Raw genomic sequence first — 22,543 nt, 5'->3', positions numbered from 1 at the left:
AAATAAAGTGCAAAAAAAGTAACAATAAATACACACAAAATACCAACCCCAAAAAGTTGTCCACCCCCCGCCAATCATGGTCTTCACGCTAGCCCTGACACAATTGCCCTAAAATAGACATGTAATATATCAAAATTTACGGTAGATAATGACTATCAAAAGAAAAGGTCTATTTTAAGGTAAAACTATATTATTACCAGAAAAAAAATAGCTGAAAAGTAAAAAAGCATATCTTTTTTTTTTTTTTACTACTTTCAAATTTTAAGCCTAGAAATTCTAAAATATCAAAAAGGATGTGTATAAAATGATAAAAAAAAGCCTGCACAGTCTACAAAAAAAACACAAAAATCACGTCGCCAGCCCAAATAAATTCTAGCCATTCAACGCGTGCTAAAAATGCACAAACTGACTGGTCCTGAAGGCTCAAAATATCCCAGACCTGAACCAGTTCGAGAGGTCGTCCATTCAGGATGAACGATGTCTAGTGATTTCAGGGGCAGGGGAAGCTGCAGATCACCCGTGACCGCAGGTTCAGCGATCAGTTCACGGTCAGGAGATCTTTCTCCGGAAATGGGATTGTTGTTGGAGGACCCTTTTATTAATAAATGCCCAACATTGTGTGTAAATGACCCTTATTATCAGCATTGACATTAGTTGTATTGGCTTCAGCGTTATTAATAGTAGAAGGTTAAAACGTACCATCATCCACATAGAAACCTCTCCGGGCATGCCTCTCCGTGTATAAATTCAAGTTTCTAATCTAGAATTAAACAATATGTGCTCTATGCTGCTTATTGGCCTTATTCAATTGCAGGCTGCGCACTCCATTGTAATATGGAGCGTAGGAGGAGGCGGCTTAAATTTACTGCAGCCCTTTACTTCCTCCCGGCTGAGAGACGACTGAAGATACAGCTAAAATATCATTACAATAAATGACAAGCCGTTTGTGTGTCTTGAGAGACAAATTGCTAGCTAGTAAAGTTGTGTTGATACCGCAGGCGTGGCAAATGTAATTCATGCTACCAGGCTTGTGATAGTGGCCCTGACCGGGCTGCAGCTTCACTGTATTTGTAACAGGGCAGACAATGATAACAACTTAGGCCCCATGCACATGACTGTAGATGTCGTACGCATTTACAGACCCATTCTATTCTATTTACCACAGGCCCTTTCCCGTATATTTGCGGGAAGGTGTCCGGGCCGTAGAAAGCCTCCACAAAAGATAGGACATGTCCTATCTTTTGCTTTTTATGGACTGTGTGCCCATACCTTGTATGGGAGCATGGCCCGCAAATCTGGGCGTATGTCCGTGGCTGGCCGTGCCCGTAATCCTGGACCGTGATTACGGGCACGGCCGTGTGCACTATTCGTGAAGTAGGAGAGGTCTGCAGCACAATCGGTTGAGCTTTATTTGGGTTGTGAACATTTTTTAGTAGGGGCTGGAAATGAAATTATATAATACAAAAAATTAGCCAATAAAGCTATACTTACCTATCCTTACCCCGGACTACCCAGCGCCGACACTCCAACGGCACTCTTAGTGATTATTTACATGCAAGTAGCATGTGACCGCTGCAGCCAATCAGATGGCTCAGTGGTGATGTATGGTATTTATCATATCGCAACGCATGACTGCTGAGCTATCGGATTGGCTGCAGCGGTTACATGCTACGTGCATCTAAACTACCACTGGGAGTGCCGCTGGAGCGTCTGCGCTGGATCCCCAAGGGCAAGGATAGGTAAGAATTGCTTATTTGGCTTATTTATTTTATTTCCAATCCAAACTAAAAAAAAACATAAACAACCCTAATAACCCTTTTAACGGAAAACGCTCCACACAGGTACTGTACATGAGGATCCAAGATCAATGGGAGTTTTTATTAGAGGTTTACTTTAAGCATTAGCATTGTTACATGTAGCAGTGTTGTTATACATCATTTCATTATCTTTAACATCATTCTTTTTGTCTCACTGGTAACACCGTATATAACACTTTTCTCTATAGGCGCAGTACTCTCATCATGTGATCCAGCAGATCCTTGGTCATCTTGATTTGCATAAAAGGGATTCTCCCCGCATACGAGCCGGCATTGTGCAGGTTCTTCTGGAGGCCGTAGCTATTGCCGCCAAAGGGTCTATTGGTAAAAAGATTAATTCACTGCATCTTATCAAAGGAACTCCTCATAGTCATGTCCCCTATCTGCATGTTTGTTTTTTGTTTTTGTTTTTTTGTTTTTTTTCTAATCCGTTGTTTTTGTTTTTTTTTTTTGTTTTTTTTTGTTTTGTTTATTTTTTTATTTTTTTTGTAATGTAGTAATATACTAAAAACCATCCCCGACATATAGACAAAGCTCCCCACCCTTTTTGGACAGATAAATTAACATGTTCCTCTCACTGTTGAGGCTCATTCAGACGACCGTCACACGGGCCCATTTATTTCAATGGGGCCGTTCACCCAACCGTTGTTTCAACTGAGCGTGGGAAGGGCCTGTGAAAAAGTAGGTCATGTCCTATCTTACGGCGTGTCGCGCATCACTCTATAGACTCTAGTCTATGGGGGATCCGTGACAATGTGTCTCACACGGGTGCACCACGGATGTGAAAAACTGCAGTTTTTCACTTCGGAGGATGCCGACGCTCGTCTGAATGTAGCCTTAGACAGGTGATCAGCAATAGTTAGTTATTCGTTTACATACCTATTTCTACATATACAGAAGACATGGGCACCCGTCCTGGCAGCTGCTCAAACATCCGGCATTTCATTACGTTCGTGTATAAGGAGATTTTCGTCCTAAGAAATAAACAATTACCTCATCGTACAGGAAATATTAGGCACAAATTCCTATGCACGCGCCTGTACTGATAGAAGTCGGGTATTAACCAAAGCTCGACTAGGTAAATTAGGCGTGTAAGTCCTCTGCCTCAAATGGATTCATACTTTGATAAATAATTCCTTTTCATATATATTCCCCTTTCTAGTCTAATAACTTCATTCATTTTGGAAGTCAATTCTCTAGTCGCAGGGGGGCTGCAATTATTTCTTTAGTCTGATATAATATCCTTTGGATACCTAAGGCACGAAAATTAGCCAATTCCAAATCTCCTGACCAGCACTACAGACATGTCCTTGAATCCACAATATATATATTTTTTAATAATATCCCAAATTCCATTCCAATATGTACTAACTTCTGTGCACTCCCACATCGTATGGAGTAAGTGACCTTCCTCTATATCGCATCTCTGGCGCTTAGAATCTGCCCTGATTCCTATTTTATTCAGGTGAGAAGGGGTTTTGTACTCTCTACGTAAGAGATATATTTGAGATAGACTTGGGCCTCACGTAGGGAAAGTGTAGGTGTTAATTCTAAAATGTCTTCCCATTGATCCCCCGAAGTGTGGACCCTGCGTCGATCAGCTGTCCCCGCACCGAATGTTATGCAGTGGTCGGTGTCTGAAGTAGATGGCTCCGTACACTGTATAGTGGCCGTGCTGCAGTACTGCAACTCTGCTCCTATCCACTTGAATAATAGTAGAGTTGCAGTACGGCTGCTATACTGTGACCGGAGCCATCTGCTTCCAGCACAGCCATCCGGTGCCCGCAGATGGAACAGCTGATCGGTGCAGGGTTCCGGCTGTCTGACCCAGCACAGATCATATACTGATGACCTATCCTGTAGAAAGATCATCAGTATAAAAAACCGCCCCATGCCAGAACAACCCCTTAATCGCCCCGTACTATCTAGCTCTCCTCCCTGACACCATTTCACCTGCTGAATTTGAGAGACCAGAAAATAAAGTAGATGATTAGGGATAGCCATTCTCCCTGAGGATTTATCTCTGCAGTCTCAAGTTTGATCTTAGCGAATTGTTTCTTCCATATTAAAGCACAAAATATCCCATTATTGGGTCAATGGATCCCTCAACATCCCCAATATAAAGCAACATTTTGTCAGCATATAACAATGTACGTTCTTCCCTCTCGGCCTAACTTATCTGTATTTATCACACAAAGATTACACATCTTGGTACCACTTTTGAGCTGTACCAGGAGTCATTAGCCCATTTCATTCTGTGTCTTGCTGAGAGGCACCTAACTGCTACAGGAGCCCTTCCCCATTGCTTTGTCTGTAAAAAGAAACCAAGAATGTTAAAATGCATCGGTCAGTAGTATAGAGGATCTGTCAGTTCTCCTGTGTGGTGTAGTATAGAGGTTCTGTCAGCTCTCCTGTGTGGTGTAGTATCGAGGATCTGTCAGCTCTCCTGTGTGGTGTAGTATAGAGGAGCTGTCAGTTCTCCTGTGTGGTGTAGTATAGAGGATCTGTCAGCTCTCCTGTGTGGTGTAGTATAGAGGAGCTGTCAGCTCTCCTGTGTGGTGTAGTATAGAGGAGCTGTCAGCTCTCCTGTGTGGTGTAGTATATAGGATCTGTCAGTTCTCCTGTGTGGTGTGGTATATAGGAGCGGTCGGCTCTCCTGTGTGGTGTAGTATAGAGGATCTGTCAGCTCTCCTGTGTGGTGTAGTATAGAGGAGCTGTCAGTTCTGTGTGGTGTAGTATAGAGGAGCTGTCAGCTCTCCTGTGTGGTGTAGTATAGAGGATCTGTCAGTTCTCCTGTGTGGTGTAGTATAGAGGTTCTGTCAGCTCTCCTGTGTGGTTTAGTATAGAGGATCTGTCAGCTCTCCTGTGTGGTATAGTATAGAGGATCTGTCAGCTCTCCTGTGTGGTATAGTATAGAGGATCTGTCAGCTCTCCTGTGTGGTGTAGTATAGAGGAGCGGTCAGTTCTCCTGTGTGGTGTAGTATAGAGGAGCTGTCAGTTCTCCTGTGTGGTTTAGTATAGAGGATCTGTCAGCTCTCCTGTGTGGTATAGTATAGAGGATCTGTCAGCTCTCCTGTGTGGTGTAGTATAGAGGAGCGGTCAGTTCTCCTGTGTGGTGTAGTATAGAGGAGCTGTCAGTTCTCCTGTGTGGTGTAGTATAGAGGAGCTGTCAGCTCTCCTGTGTGGTGTAGTGTAGAGGATCTGTCAGTTCTCCTGTGTGGTGTAGTATAGAGGATCTGTCCGTTCTCCTGTGTGGTGTAGTATAGGGGAGCTGTCTGCTCTCCTGTGTGGTGTAGTATAGAGGAGCTGTCAGCTCTCCTGTGTGGTGTAGTATAGAGGATCTGTCAGCTCTCCTGTGTGGTGTAGTATAGAGGATCTGTCGGCTCTCCTGTGTGGTGTAGTATAGAGGATCTGTCCGTTCTCCTGTGTGGTGTAGTATAGAGGATCTGTCAGTTCTCCTGTGTGGTGTAGTATAGAGGATCTGTCAGCTCTCCTGTGTGGTGTAGTATAGAGGAGCGGTCAGCTCTCCTGGGTGGTGTAGTATAGTGGATCTATATGCGATCTCTATCTATCTATCTATCTATCATATATATATATGTGTGTGTATATCTCTATCCACTCCTGAGTTTTTAGTGGATGACATCTGGAAGTCGCAGCTATTACAGATCCTTTAGTGATTGTCACATATTTTTCCAAACTCCTGAATAGCAAATCGGTCAAGCAATGGAATAAAGGGGCAACCGTGTTAATGTAAAAGCAGCATATTTATCCTCTCCAGTCTGGGGGAGACATAGGTGACATCCTCTATAGTAGCTATACAGGTTGCCATATATTGTCACAGTAATAATGAAGTAACTGAAGCTAAAGAGAATTTTCAGAAAGAAAAACGTAATAGACTGATATTTATTGCTGATGTTTTTCCTCCTATATGAGACTCACTTTACGTGATACGCAGCCTTGCTATTTGTTTCCTATGAATATAATTGTGTGATAATATTCAGGATAATGAATCGTTCAGTCCCAGCGCTTACATTAGCAATTAATAAAATCTTTCTGATGCATTTATCTCGCTATATCCACATGGCGAAGAGGCTGATGTAGAAAATGTCTTCATCTGACTGTAGGGAAGCACAGTGTGTGACCCGACACATGAGCGACATCTGCTCTATTCTGAATTCTTCCCATAAAATACACAAACAGACGAAAACTGTGGAAAAATAATGATACAAAGCACATTCAGGGTTTCGCTTTTTCCCAACCGTTTTTCAGTAGTAAATATAAGGACTTTAAAGGGTTCCTCCGCATTTGACAATCCCTTTTTGTTAGAAGGGCCCCCTGAGAATAAGCTGGTTATAGGACGTGCTTAGCTGTAACCTCCTAGCAGTCAGCGGTGATCTGTTGTGGAACTCTGCAGAAAGTGTTACATTTTCCTGCAGCGCCACCACAGGGGAAATGAAGCATTGCACAGTTCTCATTGAATTCAATGTGCTGGCTTTTTTAATGTATGGACGTTTTGGGTCCTCCAAGGAGAGAGACTCTTTTTTGCCACTTTTTAGTCTGGCTAATAGATGAGGGTCCTGATTGTGGAACCCCCACTTAATTGACTCTCTAGCGAGGAAGATTCGCTGTTCAGGAGTCTGGGAATGCTGTGTGCCAAGAACCGTTGGAGGTGTAATAGCGTCATAATGATTGCCACAGGATTGTCATCCAACTTTCCTTGACCCCTGAAGGCTAAATGTGATTATTTATGCAGTAATTCCCCATCTGCTTCTAGATTTCTTTATATCCGGACTGATTTGCCATGCAGGACTGTAGGAAAGCTGAGCAACAGAAGAGGATGACTCAAAGACCTGGTGGAGCCACTGTGTACATATATTACTTATCCAGTGCTGATCCTGAGTTACATCCTGTATTATACTCCAGAGCTGCACTCACTATTCTGCTGGTGGAGTCACTGTGTACATATATTACTTATCCAGTGCTGATCCTGAGTTACATCCTGTATTATACTCCAGAGCTGCACTCACTATTCTGCTGGTGGAGCCACTGTGTACATAGATTACTTATCCAGTGCTGATCCTGAGTTACATCCTGTATTATACTCCAGAGCAGCACTCACTATTCTGCAGGCTTCAAAGCTAAAATCTCCCAGCATTCCCTTTTTTTTTTTTTTACAGAGCTTACTCTTGTGATTTGTATGTATTTCTTGTTTGTTTAATTTTGTTCCTTTTATTTATATTTTGAGTTGCAGTATCGCATTGGGATGAATGACTTTTAGTTTTATATTAAGACCGCTGCTCTTTCTCCCAGGTCCTACAGTGCTGGAGGTGTTCAACACTCTTCTGAAGCATCTGACGCTGAGCGTTGACTTTGAGTTAGGGGATCGGAGGAATTCTGCTGGCAGTGCCACCTTGGGTTCCAGCTCTAAAGAAAGCGATGAGCGGATCGTACAGAACGCCATTATTCAGACTATTGGTAACGCTCAGCTTCATCTCTTTATTTACTACATAATGCTTTTTAGCAGTATTTTTCCACGTTATTCTGGTGGTATTTTTTTAATTTTTTTATTTAGAATATAACTACACTAATACTGCCCCCTATATACAAGAATATAACCACTATAATACTGCCCCTTATGTACAAGAATATAACCACTATAATACTGCCCCCTATATACAAGAATATAACTATTATAATACTGCTCCTATATACAAGAATATAACTACTATAATACTTCCCCTATATACAAGAATATAACTAATATAATACTGCCTCCTATATACAAGAATATAACTACTATAATACTGCCCCTATATACAAGAATATAACCACTATAATACTGCCCCTTATGTACAAGAATATAACTATTATAATACTGCTCCTATATACAAGAATATAACTGCTATAATACTGCCCCTATATACAAGAATATAACCACTATAATACTGCCCCTATATACAAGAATATAACTACTATAATACTGCCTCCTATATACAAGAATATAATTACTATAATACTGCCCCTATATACAAGAATATAACTACTATAATACTGCTCCTATATACAAGAATATAACCACTATATTACTGCTCCTATATACAAGAATATAACTACTATAATACTGCCCCTATATACAAGAATATAATTACTATAACACTGCCCTCTATATACATGAATATATCTACTATAATACTGCTCCTATATACAAGAATATAACTACTATAATACTGCCTCCTATATACAAGAGTATAACTACTATAATACTGCCCCCTATATACAAGTATATAACTACTATAATACTGCCCCTATATACAAGAATATAACTACTATAATACTGCCCCTATGTATAAGAATAGAGCTACTATAATACTGCTCCTATATACAAGTATATAACTACTATAATACTGCCTCTATATACAAGAATATAAGTACTATAATACTGCCCCTATATACAAGAATAGAGCTACTATAATACTGCCCCCTATATACAAGAATATAACTACTATAATACTGCTCCTATATACAAGAATATAACTACTATAATACTGCCTCCTATATACAAGAATATAACTGCTATAATACTGCCCCTATATACAAGAATATAACCACTATAATACTACCCCCTATATACAAGAATATAACTACTATAATACTGCCTCCTATATACAAGAATATAATTACTATAATACTGCCCCCTATATACACGAATATAACTACTATAATACTGCTTCCTATATACAAGAATATAACTACTATAATACTGCCCCTATATACAAGAATATAACTACTATAATACTGCCCCTATATACAAGAATATAACTAATATAATACTGCCTCCTATATACAAGAATATAACTACTATAATACTGCCTCCTATATACAAGAATATAACTGCTATAATACTGCCCCTATATACAAGAATATAACCACTATAATACTACCCCCTATATACAAGAATATAACTACTATAATACTGCCTCCTATATACAAGAATATAATTACTATAATACTGCCCCTATATACAAGAATATAACTACTATAATACTGCTCCTATATACAAGAATATAACCACTATATTACTGCTCCTATATACAAGAATATAACTACTATAATACTGCCCCTATATACAAGAATATAATTACTATAATACTGCCCTCTATATACATGAATATATCTACTATAATACTGCTCCTATATACAAGAATATAACTACTATAATACTGCCCTCTATATACAAGTATATAACTACTATAATACTGCCCTCTATATACAAGTATATAACTACTATAATACTGCCTCCTATATACAAGAGTATAACTACTATAATACTGCCCCCTATATACAAGTATATAACTACTATAATACTGCCCCTATATACAAGAATATAACTACTATAATACTGCCCCTATGTATAAGAATAGAGCTACTATAATACTGCTCCTATATACAAGTATATAACTACTATAATACTGCCTCTATATACAAGAATATAAGTACTATAATACTGCCCCTATATACAAGAATAGAGCTACTATAATACTGCCCCCTATATACAAGAATATAACTACTATAATACTGCTCCTATATACAAGAATATAACTACTATAATACTGCCTCCTATATACAAGAATATAACTACTATAATACTGCCCCTATATACAAGAATATAACTTCTATAATACTGCCTACTATATACAAGAATATAACTACTATAATACTGCCTCCTATGTACAAGAATATAACTACTATAATACTGCCCCTATATACAAGAATATAACTTCTATAATACTGCCTACTATATACAAGAATATAACTACTATAATACTGCCTCCTATGTACAAGAATATAACTACTATAATACTGCCCCTATATACAAGAATACAACTACTATAATACTGCTCCCTATATACAAGAATATAACTACTATAATACTGCCCCTATATACAAGAATACAACTACTATGATACTGCTCCCTATATACAAGAATATAACTACTATAATACTGTTCCTATATACAAGAATATAACTACTATAATACTGCCCCCTATATACAAGAATATAACTACTATAATACTGCCCCCTATATACAAGAATATAACTACTATAATACTGCCCCCTATATACAAGAATATAACTACTATAATACTGTCTCCTATGTACAAGAATATAACTACTATAATACTGCTCCCTATATACAAGAATATAACTACTATAATACTGTTCCTATATACAAGAATATAACTACTATAATATTGCCCCCTATATACAAGAATACAACTACTCTAATACTCCCCCCTATATACAAGAATAGAACTACTATAATACTGCCCCCTATATACAAGAATATAACTACTATAATACTGCCCTCTATATACAAGAATATAACTACTATAATACTGCCCCTATATACAAGAATATAACTACTATAATACTGCCTCCTATATACAAGAATATAACTACTATAATACTGCCTCCTATATACAAGAATATAACTACTATAATACTGCCTCCTATATACAAGAATATAACTACTATAATACTGCCCCTATATACAAGAATATAACTACTATAATACTGTTCCTATATACAAGAATATAACTACTATAATACTGCTCCCTATATACAAGAATATAACTACTATAATACTGTTCCTATATACAAGAATATAACTACTATAATACTGCTCCCTATATACAAGAATATAACTACTATAATACTGTTCCTATATACAAGAATATAACTACTATAATACTGCTCCCTATATACAAGAATATAACTACTATAATACTGCTCCTATATACAAGAATATAACTACTATAATACTGCCCTCTATATACAAGAATATAACTACTATAATACTGCTCCCTATATACAAGAATATAACTACTATAATACTGCCCCTATATACAAGAATATAACTACTATAATACTGCCCTCTATATACAAGAATATAACTACTATAATACTGCTCCCTATATACAAGAATATAACTACTATAATACTGCTCCCTATATACAAGAATATAACTACTATAATACTGCTCCTATATACAAGAATATAACTACTATAATACTGCCCCTATATACAAGAATATAACTACTATAATACTGCCCCCGTATATACAAGAATATATCTACTATAATACTGCCCCTATGTACAAGAATATAACTACTATAATACCTCCTCTACATACAAGAATATATCTACTATAATACTGCCCCCTATATACAAGAATATAACTATTATAATACTGCTCCTATATACAAGAATATAACTACTATAATACAGCCCCTATATACAAGAATATAACTACTATAATACTGCCCCCGTATATACAAGAATATATCTACTATAATACTGCCCCTATGTACAAGAATATAACTACTATAATACCTCCTCTACATACAAGAATATATCTACTATAATACAGCCCCTATATACAAGAATATAACTACTATAATACTGCTCCTATATACAAGAATATAACTACTATAATACTGCCCCCTATGTACAAGAATATAACTACTGTAATACAGCCCCTATATACAAGAATATAACTACTATAATACTGCTCCTATATACAAGAATATAACTACTATAATACTGCCTCCTATATACAAGAATATAACTACTATAATACCTCCTCTACATAAAAGTATATATCTACTATAATACTGCCCCCTATATACAAGAATATAACTACTATAATACTGCTCCTATATACAAGAATATAACTACTATAATACAGCCCCTATATACAAGAATATAACTACTATAATACTGCTCCTATATACAAGAATATAACTACTATAATACTGATCCCTATATACAAGAATATAACTACTATAATACTGCTCCTATATACAAGAATATAACTACTATAATACTGCTCCTATATACAAGAATATAACTGCTATAATACTGCCCCCAATATACAAGAATATAACTACTATAATACTGCCCCTATATACAAGAATATAACTACTATAACACTGCCCCTATATACAAGAATATAACTACTATAATACTGCCTCCTGTATACAAGAATATAACTACTATAATACTGCTCCTATATACAAGATTATAACTACTATAATACTGCTCCTATGTACAAGAATATAACTACTATAATACTGCCCCCTATATACAAGAATATAACTACTATAATACTGTCCCTATATACAAGAATATAACTACTATAATACTGCCCCTATATACAAGAATATAACTACTATAATACCTCCTCTACATACAAGAATATAACTGCTATAATACTGCCCCCTATATACAAGAATATAACTACTATAATACTGCCCCTATATACAAGAATATACCTACTGTAATACTGCCCCCTATATACAAGAATATAACTACTATAATACTACTAGATTCTTTTAATTAGCTTTCCTGGGTACATGTTATTTATACATTTTATGGGCTTAGCATCTCTTAGTTATGTGCTTGTACAATATGTGATGTTTTTATAGATGCATGGTTTTGAGAGATTTCTGATTTAGAGCACAAATTGGCAATTAAATCTACCGACGGTGCCGGGAAAGAGGAGTGCGCCGATTGTAAAATTAAAACCCTAAAATTTACATATAATAATAGAGGAAGTAAAACTTGTACTTGTCATAAAATCTATTAAAGGTTTGGAAATTGATGGTAATCCGGTTTTAATATTCGAGGTACTGAACAATCACTTTGGGCTGCTTGTAATCAGATACAACAGTGACATCTAATGTCAAAATGTTCCTCTCCCTTCCTGGGTCCTATAGTAACTATACAAATGCAGCAATGTCAAGCCAATCACTGGTGGTCGTTATCAGTGACACAAAATGTCACACATCATCGCACAGGAATTCAATGAATCTTTCCTTAGTAATTATGTCACATTCTTCTCTGATGTACTTGTGCTTTAAATAGAGCAGGGAGGCATAAGCAGCTGCCAGGCGCTGCTTATCTTGGGACAATTAAAAGGGAATGGACGAAAAGTTTCTTCCTGCTAAATTCTCCCCCCTCCCCTTTGGTGAAGTGTCTACCAGCTGCCATATACCTGAGGGCTCGTGGGCATTGGCTGTATTATGGTTGCCTGTAATACTGATCTGTATCATGGCACCCCTAGCCATCTCTGGTCCACATCATATCTCCTTGTGCATCTGAGTTGTGGCTCTGGGTCTGAAATACAAACTCCTATATTCTCCCGTATTCTGCAGTACAGGGTCCTTACACACAAGATTGGCGTATGTACGGCACTGGGTCAGTGGACCTGGCCAGCTTTTTCCCTACTCTTTACAGCATAGAAAGCATTTCTGTTATAAGACCAAAGCATTTTAAACCCTTCAGGACTGAGCCTATTTTGGCCTTCAGGACGAAGCCGATTTTTCAAATCTGACGCGTCACTTTATGTGGTAATAACTCCGGAATGGTTTTACCTATCCAAGCGATTCTGAGATTGTTTTCTCGTGACACATTGTACTTTGTTAGTGAAAAAATTTGGTTGATAAATTCAATATTTATTTGTAAAAAAACGCCAAGATTTGGAGAAAATTTGCAAAAATTAGAATTTTTTTCTAAATTTAAATGTATCTGCTTGTAAAACAAATAGTAATACCACGCAAAATAGTTACTAGTTAACATTTCCCATATGTCTACTTTAGTTTGGAATCGTTTTTTGAACATCCTTTTATTTTTCTAGGACGTTATGAGACTTAGAACTTTAGCAGCGATTTCTCATATTTTCAAGAAAATTTCAAAAGGTGATTTTTACAAGGACCAGTTCAGTTCTGAAGTGGCTTTGAGGGCCTTATATATTAGAAAGTCCCCATAAATCACCCCATTTTTAAAACTGCACCTCTCAAAGTATTCAAAACAGCATTCAGAAAGTGTATTAACCCTTTAGGCGTTTCACAGGAATTAAAGCAAAGTAGAGGTGAAAGTTACAAATTTAATTTTTTTTTTTTTTTTTTACAAAATTCATTTCTAATAAAAAAAATTCTGTACCACAGAAAGTTTTACCCGAGAAATGGAACTTATTATTTATTACCCAGATTCTGCCGTTTTTAGAAATATCCCACATGTTTTTAGAAATACCCCTAATTTACTGAAACACCGGCCTCAGAAGCAAAGGAGCACCTAGTGGATTTTGGGGCCTCCTTTTTTTTAGAATATATTTTAGGCACCATGTCAGGTTTGAAGAGGTCTTGTGGGGCCAAAACAATAAAGACCCCCAAAAGTGACCTCATTTTGGAAACTACACCCCTCAGGGAATTTATCTATTGGTATAGTAAGCATTTTGAACCCACAGTTTTTTTGCTAAATTTATTTGAATTAGTTTGTGAAGATGAAAATCTCCTTTTTTTCTGAAAAAACGTAGGATTTTTTCAAGGAATAAAAGAGAAAAAACACCCCAACATATGTAAAGCAATTTCTCCTATTTATAGCCATACCCCATATGTGGTAATAAACTGCTGTTTGGACCCACAGCAGGACTCAGAAGGGAAGGAGCACCATTTGGATTTTGAAATTCTGATTTTGCTGGAATAGTTTTCAGTGCTGTGACGCGTTTGAAATGCACTGGAGGGAACAAAATAGTGGAAACCCCCGGAAAGTGACCCCATTTTGGAAACTACACTCATCAAGGAATTTTTCTAGGGGTAAAGTTAGCATTTTGACCCCACGGTTGTTTTGCTGAATTCATTGGAATTATTCTGTAAAGGTAAAAATCTACTTTTTGTCTGAAAAAGGTAGCCATTTTTAATTTTTACAAGGAAAAAAGGAGAAAAAGCACCCCAACATTTGTAAAACAATTTCTCCCGATTACGGAAATATGCCATATGTGGTAATAAACTGCTGTTTGGACCCACAGCAAGGCTTAGAAGGGAAGGAGCGCTATTTGTCTTTTGGAGCTCAAATTTAGCTGAAATGGTTTTTGGGTGCCATGTCGCATTTGCAAAGCCCCTGAGAGGCCAAAACAGTGGAAACCCCGCAAAAGTGGAAATTACACCACTTAAAGAATCTATCTAGGGATATAGTGGGCATTTAGACCCCACAAGTCTTTTGCAGGATTTATTAGAATTAGGCCGTGAATATGAATATCAACATTTCTTCCACTAAAATGTTGCATTTTTTAAATTTCACAAAGGATAAAGGAGAATAAAGGCGCCCAACATTTGTAAAGCAATTTCTCCCGAGTACGGCAATACCCCACGTGTGGTCATAAATGGTTTTTCATTAGAAAGTAATTAACCCTTTCTAGACGGATCCATTTTTTATTTTCCTTTTTAGTTTTTTCCTCCCCGCGTTCCAAGAGCCACAACTTTTTTTATTTTTCAGTCAATAGTGCGGTATGAGGGCTTATTTATTGAGGGACCAGCGGTCGTTTTTATTGGTACCATTTTTTGGTACATACAACTTTTTGAGCACTTTTTATTACATTTTTAGGTAGAGCCAAGGTGACCAAAAAAACTGCGATTTTGCCGTTTTAAATTCTTTATTTTTCACATGAGACGCTCCATACATCACCCCCCACACTAAGACATGCTATGTTGTGGTGCGCAAAGGGGTTAATGCGCATCGCATGGTGCGGAGTGAAAATTAAAATTTTTCCACTCATATGCCATTTTAGTGCACTACATGTTATGCCCAGTTTGTGCCACTGAAGACAAATACCTCATAAAATATTAACCGGGTTCTCCCGGGTATGGCGATGCCATGTCTGTGGACGTAAATTGGTGTTCAGGCACGCTGCAGGGCTCAGAAGGGAGGGAGCGCCATTTGGCTTTTGGGGCGCAGATGTAGCTTGGTAGTTGTTCTGTTTGGGGTTTTACTGGTGTTTCAGTTTATAATGTGGGGGCATATGTTATCTGTGCGGGGTACATCAGGGTATAATAAGAGGGTATAATAATGCAGTAAATAAATAATAATCCGCAGATGTGTGGCCGGTGTCGCACTGATAAAAGGCGCCCGATCTTATCTGCTTTTGGACACTCTGCACATTTTGCATCGCCATATTCTGGGAGCCAGAACTTTTTTCTTTTTTCACCACCGGAGCTGTGTGAGGGTTTATTCGTTGCGGGACAATCTGTAGTTTTCATTGATACCATTTTGGGGTACCAGAAATTATTTTGATCACGTTTTATTCCATTTTTTGGCAAGCAAGGTGACCAAAAACCATCAATTCTGACAATGTTTTTTATTCTTTTTTTTTATGGCCGTCACCCTAGGCTATAAATGATCAATTTACTTTATTCTGCGGGTCGATACGATTACGGCGATACCAGATGTACATAATTTTTTTATGTTTTGCAGCGTTTGTGCAATAAAATCACTTATTTATAAAATAAATTATTTTTTGTGTCACCATATTCTGAGAGCGATAACTTTTTTATTTTTCAGTCAAAAAAGTGGTGTAAGGGCTTGTTTTTTGCGGGACGGGTTGTAGTTTGTATCGGTACCATTTTGGCGTACATGCGACTTTTTGATCACTTTTTATTGTATATTTTGGGAGGGTTGGTAACCAAAAAATTGTGATTCGGGCACTGTTTTTCGTTTATTTTTTTCGCGGTGTTCACCGTGCGAGAAAAATATTAGTTTTATAGTTTGGGTCGTTACGAACGCGGTGATACCAAATATGTGTACTTTTTTTAACGTGTTAATTTTTTTCCTATAATAAAAGACTTATTATAGGGGAAAAAGCATTCTTTGTTTATGTCACTTATAACTTTTATTTTTACACTTTTTAAAAACATTTTTATTTTTTTTTTACTTTTTTTCACTTGTCCCACTAGGGCACACTTAGACTTGCAGCTTTGATCGCTGCTGGAACACATTACACTACACACGTAGTGTAATGTGTTCTAACTGTCATTGTGATGTAACTGTCACACTGACAGGAAGCATCGGAGGATCGGCCGGAGGCTGCTCCTCCGAGGCTTCCGTACATGGCAACCCGGAGGTCATTGTCTGGCCTCTGGTTGCCATGATAAGGATCGCCAGCCCCCGCAAATGCATGTGGAGGCTGCCGATCCGCTGTAAACCTCTTCGATGTGGTGATCGCAATCGACCACCGCATCGAAGGGGCTAATTGTCGATTTCAGCGGCGACAGGCCGCTGATCGGCAACAGAGAGAGCAGGGCTGACACCCTGCACAGTTAACCGCCGCTGCGGTGTAGCGCCGCGCAGCGGTTAACTGTTAAAGCGCGGACGTAACTGCACGCCCAGGTGCGCGAAGTTACTGCTCACCTGGACGTGCATTTACGCCAAGGTGCGGGAAGGGGTTAAAGAGGAACTTCAGTGGAAACTCATCTTTCCATGTCTGCACCCCCCCCCACCTGACTGTATACCACACCCTACACTTCTTTTATATATATATATATATCACTGTACTTACTTTTTGAACTGCTTCCTTGTCTGTGCTTTAAAAAGCCTCTATCTTGATTCATAGATTTCACAGCTTTCTCTTCCTCTCTGCTTTGCTATCAATCCCATGATGCTTCAGCACAGCATCACATGACCAGCTAAAGATCATACCACTTCTGCATGCTGGGGGACACTGTGATTATAATTCTCTCTACAGTATATTTTCCTAAATAGGCTGAGAAACCATAAGTATACAGACAGGGAGGCTGCACTATATTCTTCTACGTTATACCGGTGTGACAGGAACCTGTCTAAGGCTATGTTCACACGGGGTATTTTGCCGAGTTTTTTGACGCGGTAACCGCGTCGCAAAACTCGGCAAAAACGGCCCGAGAACGCCTCCCATTGATTTCAATGGGAGGCGTCGGCGTCTTTTTCCCGCGAGCAGTAAAACTGCCTCGCGGGAAAAAGAAGCGACATGCCCTATCTTCGGGCGCTTCCGCCTCTGACCTCCCATTGACTTCAATGGGAGGCAGGAGAAAGCGTATTTCTCGCTGTTTTATGCCCGCGGCGCTCAATGGCCGCGGGCGAAAATCGGCGTGCAGGGAGAGGAATATCTGCCTCAAAGTTCCAAACGGAATTTTGAGGCAGATATTCCTCCCCCAAAATACTCTGTGTGAACATAGCCTAAGTATCCGTGGGAGCAGATGATAGAAGTTTCTCCCCCCGTGTAATACTAGTGTGGTCCAGGAACTGCTGAAGTCTGTGATGGGTGACACAAAAATCTCCATAGACTAAAGTAGAGGAAGTAGTCACCGAGCCGGATCCACACTGCTTCTAAGCAACCATCCCAGTCTGATATATAGAGATAGATAACAGGTGGGAGACTGACTCATGGAATACCATAATGGCACACATGGGAAAGTTTTGTTTTGGCTGGAGTGTCCCTTTAAACCAGATCATCATTCTATAGGGTACCAAGCAAGGACTACATTCCCACTCTACACTTATCCAAAACGAGGTACAAGAAAGGAATACATATGGGGCCTTGCATCCAGCTGGAAAGCAGGTTTGGGAGGAGCTCCGTGAGGGGAGCCTTGTCTATCAGGTGCTCTCAGCCAATCGGCACCACCAAGAACACCATTGGCCGATACAGCTCCCTTCATAATGCTCCTCCCAATGGTCCTTTTCAGCTGGACCCCAAGTTCGATGTACATCTCCAGTAGGTTGACTGTATGATGGGTGTTCTGATCACCCTCTGTCTTTACAGGGTTGTCAAGGTTTAGAAAAACATGGCTGCTTTCATCTAGATATTGTGTCACCACTGTCTGCAGGTTGTGTGTGGTATTGCAGCTAAGCTCCATTTATTTCATTTGAGCTGTTCTGCTATACCTGACACAACCCATAAACAAGAAGCAGCCATGTTTTTGGAAGAAAGCAGCCATGTTTTTGTAAACTTGTATAACCCTTTGAGATAAGGGCGTGTAATATGGATGATGGAACAATATGTAGAACTCAAATACAAGTACAGATTACCTCCTTTTTTTTTTTTTTTTTTTTTTTTGGTTATACTTTCATGTCCTTTTGCTTCAGAATTTTTTTAAACCTCGCTTTTTTTTTTTGGGGTTTTTTTTTTTTTACAGGTTTCTTTGGAAGTAATTTACCAGATTACCAGCGATCCGAGATTATGATGTTCATCATGGGTAAAGTGCCTGTGTTTGGATCTTCACACGCACTCGATACCAGCCAATTGGGGTGAGTGTCCAAGTAAAAGTTTGTATCTGTATTTTCAGTTTAACAGTTAAAGGTTTGTTTTTTTTCCACCGCAGGTAATTATGGGATATCATTAAGATGGGACTTTAATGTCTGGTAGGGTCCTACAGCTGGGCCCCTTGTTCTGTTGTCTCCTTAATTTCTGTCCTGATACTGCGCCACTGCTTACCTAGCGCTGTGCAGAAAGTCAAAGCACAACCCCACGTAAGTGATTGCTTTTAGATGCATCAGGAGCTGTGTAGGAATTGCAACCTGTCAACTGTCTGATGCTGCCCTAGCCGCGGGCAGCATGATATAGTAACGGATTCGCTGATTACATTAAACTGCATTTTACTGACTTGATTCAGGGTTTCAGAGAAAACATAGTTTTAATAAGTTCGGACTCCGGGAGAAGGGTCCACTGGACGGCTCCCCTCCTGCTTCTTGCCGATCAGCTCAGTTTGATTGACAGGTCTCTTCCTGTATCATGCTTCCTGCGGTTAGGGCAGTATAACTTTGCTGCCAGGTTCAATTAATGTCTTTGGTTGAAAATATCTCTTTAAAGAAGAGCTGGCACCGCTCCTGACATGTCTGTTCTAGGAAATACTTGTATTCCCCGTAAAATAAAGATTCTGGAACATCATTTCTCGGAACTCTGCGTTTTATCGTCGTTCTGTTATTCTTCTTACAAACTTATTATTAAATTGACAGCTGGGTGTTACCAGTTGGGGGGTGTCCCTTCACAGACTGGCACTTCCACTATCATTTTTTCCCATAAATCAATAACACAAGCGAAGATCGGAAACTTTTTTTATAATATATCTGGCTTTTAAAAAATACTTCCTTCTCCACTTATCAGACTCCCCTTCTCCCTCCTGCCTCCTGTACTAATCATTCACTCAGATTTTACTGGTAAAATCCATGTTCAGTGAGGTAGAGATCAAGATGGATTGTCAGACCACATGTGGTAGTATGTTACAGCTGTTGCCCATAGATGTCTATAAAGAGGGGAGGGGGAGGAGAGTTTAGCTGCAGAGAGAGACACACAGACACCGTAAGAGTTTTATCTCACTCCGGTGCTGGAATCACAGCTTCACAGCCCATTACTTCTGAATAATCTCCTCCATGCTGCTTCTCTGTTTATGTCTGAGAGATAGGGGAGCAGAGTCTCCTCTTCTCTCTGTGCTGTGTATGGAAGACATCATAGCAGCTAGTCCCTGCCCCTTCTGGAACTTTGTTTAGGGATCGAATGACAATTAGAAATAGAGCCTACGGAGGGGGAAAACTGCTGATAAATACAGAATACAGGTCGTATAATGGCCAGAAATAGTGCTCTTCCACATGTACACACAAATGACAGATTATTCTGAAAAGTCACTTGAAACCACTGAAGGTGCAGCTGAGTTTTTGGGTTATAATAGAAATGTCCGAGTCCTATACTGTATCAAGGAACACAGACACAAGATGCTACTTGGTCTATATGTGCAGTTTTTATGGCTTTTTTTTTTGTTTTTGTTTTTTTGTTTTTTTTTTAGAAAACGAAATTTACATATTAAAGGGTAACTAAATGTTCAACAAACGTCTGACATGTCGTAGTGACGTGTCCGTTTTGATTGGTGGGGGTCTGAGCACAGAGACCCCCACCGATCGCTAAAACGAAGCGGCAGAATGGCTCGTGTGAGCGCTCAGCTGCTTCGTTTCTGTTCGGCTTTTTCCGCAAATCAGTGTATCTGAGTACGGGCTCAATAGAAAGTCTATGAGCCCGGGGGGGCGTGGCCAGGCACTGATGTGAGCGGTCGCACGGAACTTCGGCTCTGACCAGAGACCCCTATTATTTATCCTGCGGAGGAATTACTGTTGCCACCATTTCTTATAACTTGCGGAGAAAGGGTAAGAGACCCCTGAGGAGCAAAATGGGTCCGTCAAAAGCGGCAGGAGCCGCGGAGAAGTTGAAAGAGTTTGCCCGAGGTGCGGTCCAAGATGGCGCCCGCGGCGAGGCCTCACAGCATGGAGCAGAGGGGCCGGCAAAAGTTCCTGGAGGGCAGTCGGAGTTACGCCCTGCGGCTGAGGTAACAGCACAGCCTGGCCTGACATTGCAGCAAGTATCGGAGACGCAGCTGGCGGCGATATTAGAGACCAAGACCTCGGTCACGACAAAAATAGAGGAGGTTAAGGTGGATGTGGGTCTCCTGAGGCAGGATTTGCACAACTTGAGGGACCGAGTCGAGCATGCTGAAACCAGGCTGTCTGACCTGGAGGACCGTACAGCTAATATACCCCGCACTCTTCGAGACCTCTCTGGAAAGGTGGGTTTATGGCGCCAGAAAGCGGATGATTTGGAGAACAGGCTGATTAGGAACAACCTTCGCATTATAGGCCTATCAGAACGAGCAGAAGGACCCCGTCCGGACGAGTTTACAGAGAAATGGCTGAAAGATATGTTTCCAGATACCGTGTTTTCGCAGGCTTTTGCAGTGGAAAGAGCGCACAGGGTGCCGGCGAGGCCGCCACCCCCTGGAGCGAACCCTCGACCATTCCTGGCGAGATTGTTAAATTGTAAGGATCGGGATCTGGTCCTGCAGGCAGCCAGACGCAAGGGGGCCATTAAAGTGGACAACGTCACGGTGTCGATTTTCCCCGATTTCTCTCCGGAATTACAGCGGCAACGTGCATCGTTTGTGATGATTAAACGAAAGCTGCGAGACCGACAAATTCCATTTTCTATGGCTTATCCGGCCCGCTTGAGAGTCGTCGATGGAGATCGAGCAGTATTTTTTGCCAACCCGGAGGAGGCGGATGAATGGTTGGTGAGGAATATGAGGTCGCCTAGAAGATGAAGGTTTTCTTGGGGACTGGCATGGTGAATATGTATCCTGAACGGACTTTTGTTGTCCTGCATGTGGGGATAGGTTATACTTGGGAGAGATATTGTTTAAAGTTTCCTATCATAATGCTTTATCTTCCTGTATTATGCCTAGTAGGGGGATCGGAGTTCAGAATGGTTCCAGATCATATATTATTCCTGTTAAGATACGTGATTGGAGTAGGTTACCGAAGTGTTAATAGGGGATTCTGACTAACGGGCGGTTGTTCCTCTTATTCTGTGGCACAGTAAAGCACATTACAGGGGGGAACTGGTTGGAGTACGCAGCCTGATTTGTGATTCCACTGTGTATATTCCTTATCCGTGGAAGCTACCCCCTGCATATATAGTATATAGCTATTGAGCTCCTGTTGAGCTTCTGATGGCTAACTGGGTTTTTATGTGGTTCATGTTTTTGATCTCTGTTTTACACTATGTCAGAAAACGAGTACCTTACATTTTGAGAGCGTATCAGGGAATGGCACTACCTAGGGGGAGGGGGGAGAGGGAAGGGCTGTTATCAGTACATAGAGAGTGTTCTAAGTATGGCGTCACTTAAGTTCTTGTCCTGGAATGTGAGGGGCATGGGGACTCCAAGGAAGCGGAATATGATTTTTTCTGTGCTTAAAAATGTGAACCCACATATAATCTGTCTTCAGGAGACGCATCTGACAGCAGACACAGTACAGCTTTTATGTAAGCCCTGGATTCAGTGGAGTAGACACTCTGTTAGAACTTCTGCCTCTAGAGG

General features: G+C 39.7%; 1 protein-coding gene and 1 long non-coding RNA gene across 7 annotated transcripts in view; one reads left to right on the top strand and one right to left on the bottom strand.

Annotated features, from left to right (window-relative positions):
* EFR3A (EFR3 homolog A) overlaps nucleotides 1-22,543 on the top strand; it is a 192,689-nt gene that overhangs the window by 107,610 nt on the left and 62,536 nt on the right. For all 6 annotated transcript variants that reach the window (XM_075825714.1, XM_075825718.1, XM_075825713.1 and 3 more), the window contains 3 exons: nucleotides 2,006-2,141; nucleotides 7,128-7,292; nucleotides 18,821-18,932. In XM_075825714.1, coding sequence (XP_075681829.1) covers nucleotides 2,006-2,141; nucleotides 7,128-7,292; nucleotides 18,821-18,932 — 413 coding nt within the window. The remainder of the gene's footprint in view (nucleotides 1-2,005; nucleotides 2,142-7,127; nucleotides 7,293-18,820; nucleotides 18,933-22,543) is intronic.
* Nucleotides 1,889-18,931, bottom strand: LOC142651261 (uncharacterized). The gene is made up of 4 exons (XR_012847591.1): nucleotides 18,842-18,931; nucleotides 4,033-4,128; nucleotides 2,697-2,791; nucleotides 1,889-2,135 (listed from the first exon to the last, which is right to left on the bottom strand). It is a non-coding gene; the product is annotated as an uncharacterized LOC142651261 (long non-coding RNA).

Source organism: Rhinoderma darwinii, chromosome 5 (assembly GCF_050947455.1).
Source record: "Rhinoderma darwinii isolate aRhiDar2 chromosome 5, aRhiDar2.hap1, whole genome shotgun sequence".
In the NCBI taxonomy this organism is placed as follows: Eukaryota; Metazoa; Chordata; class Amphibia; order Anura; family Rhinodermatidae; genus Rhinoderma; species Rhinoderma darwinii.
This window is presented reverse-complemented; position numbering and strand designations above follow the sequence as displayed.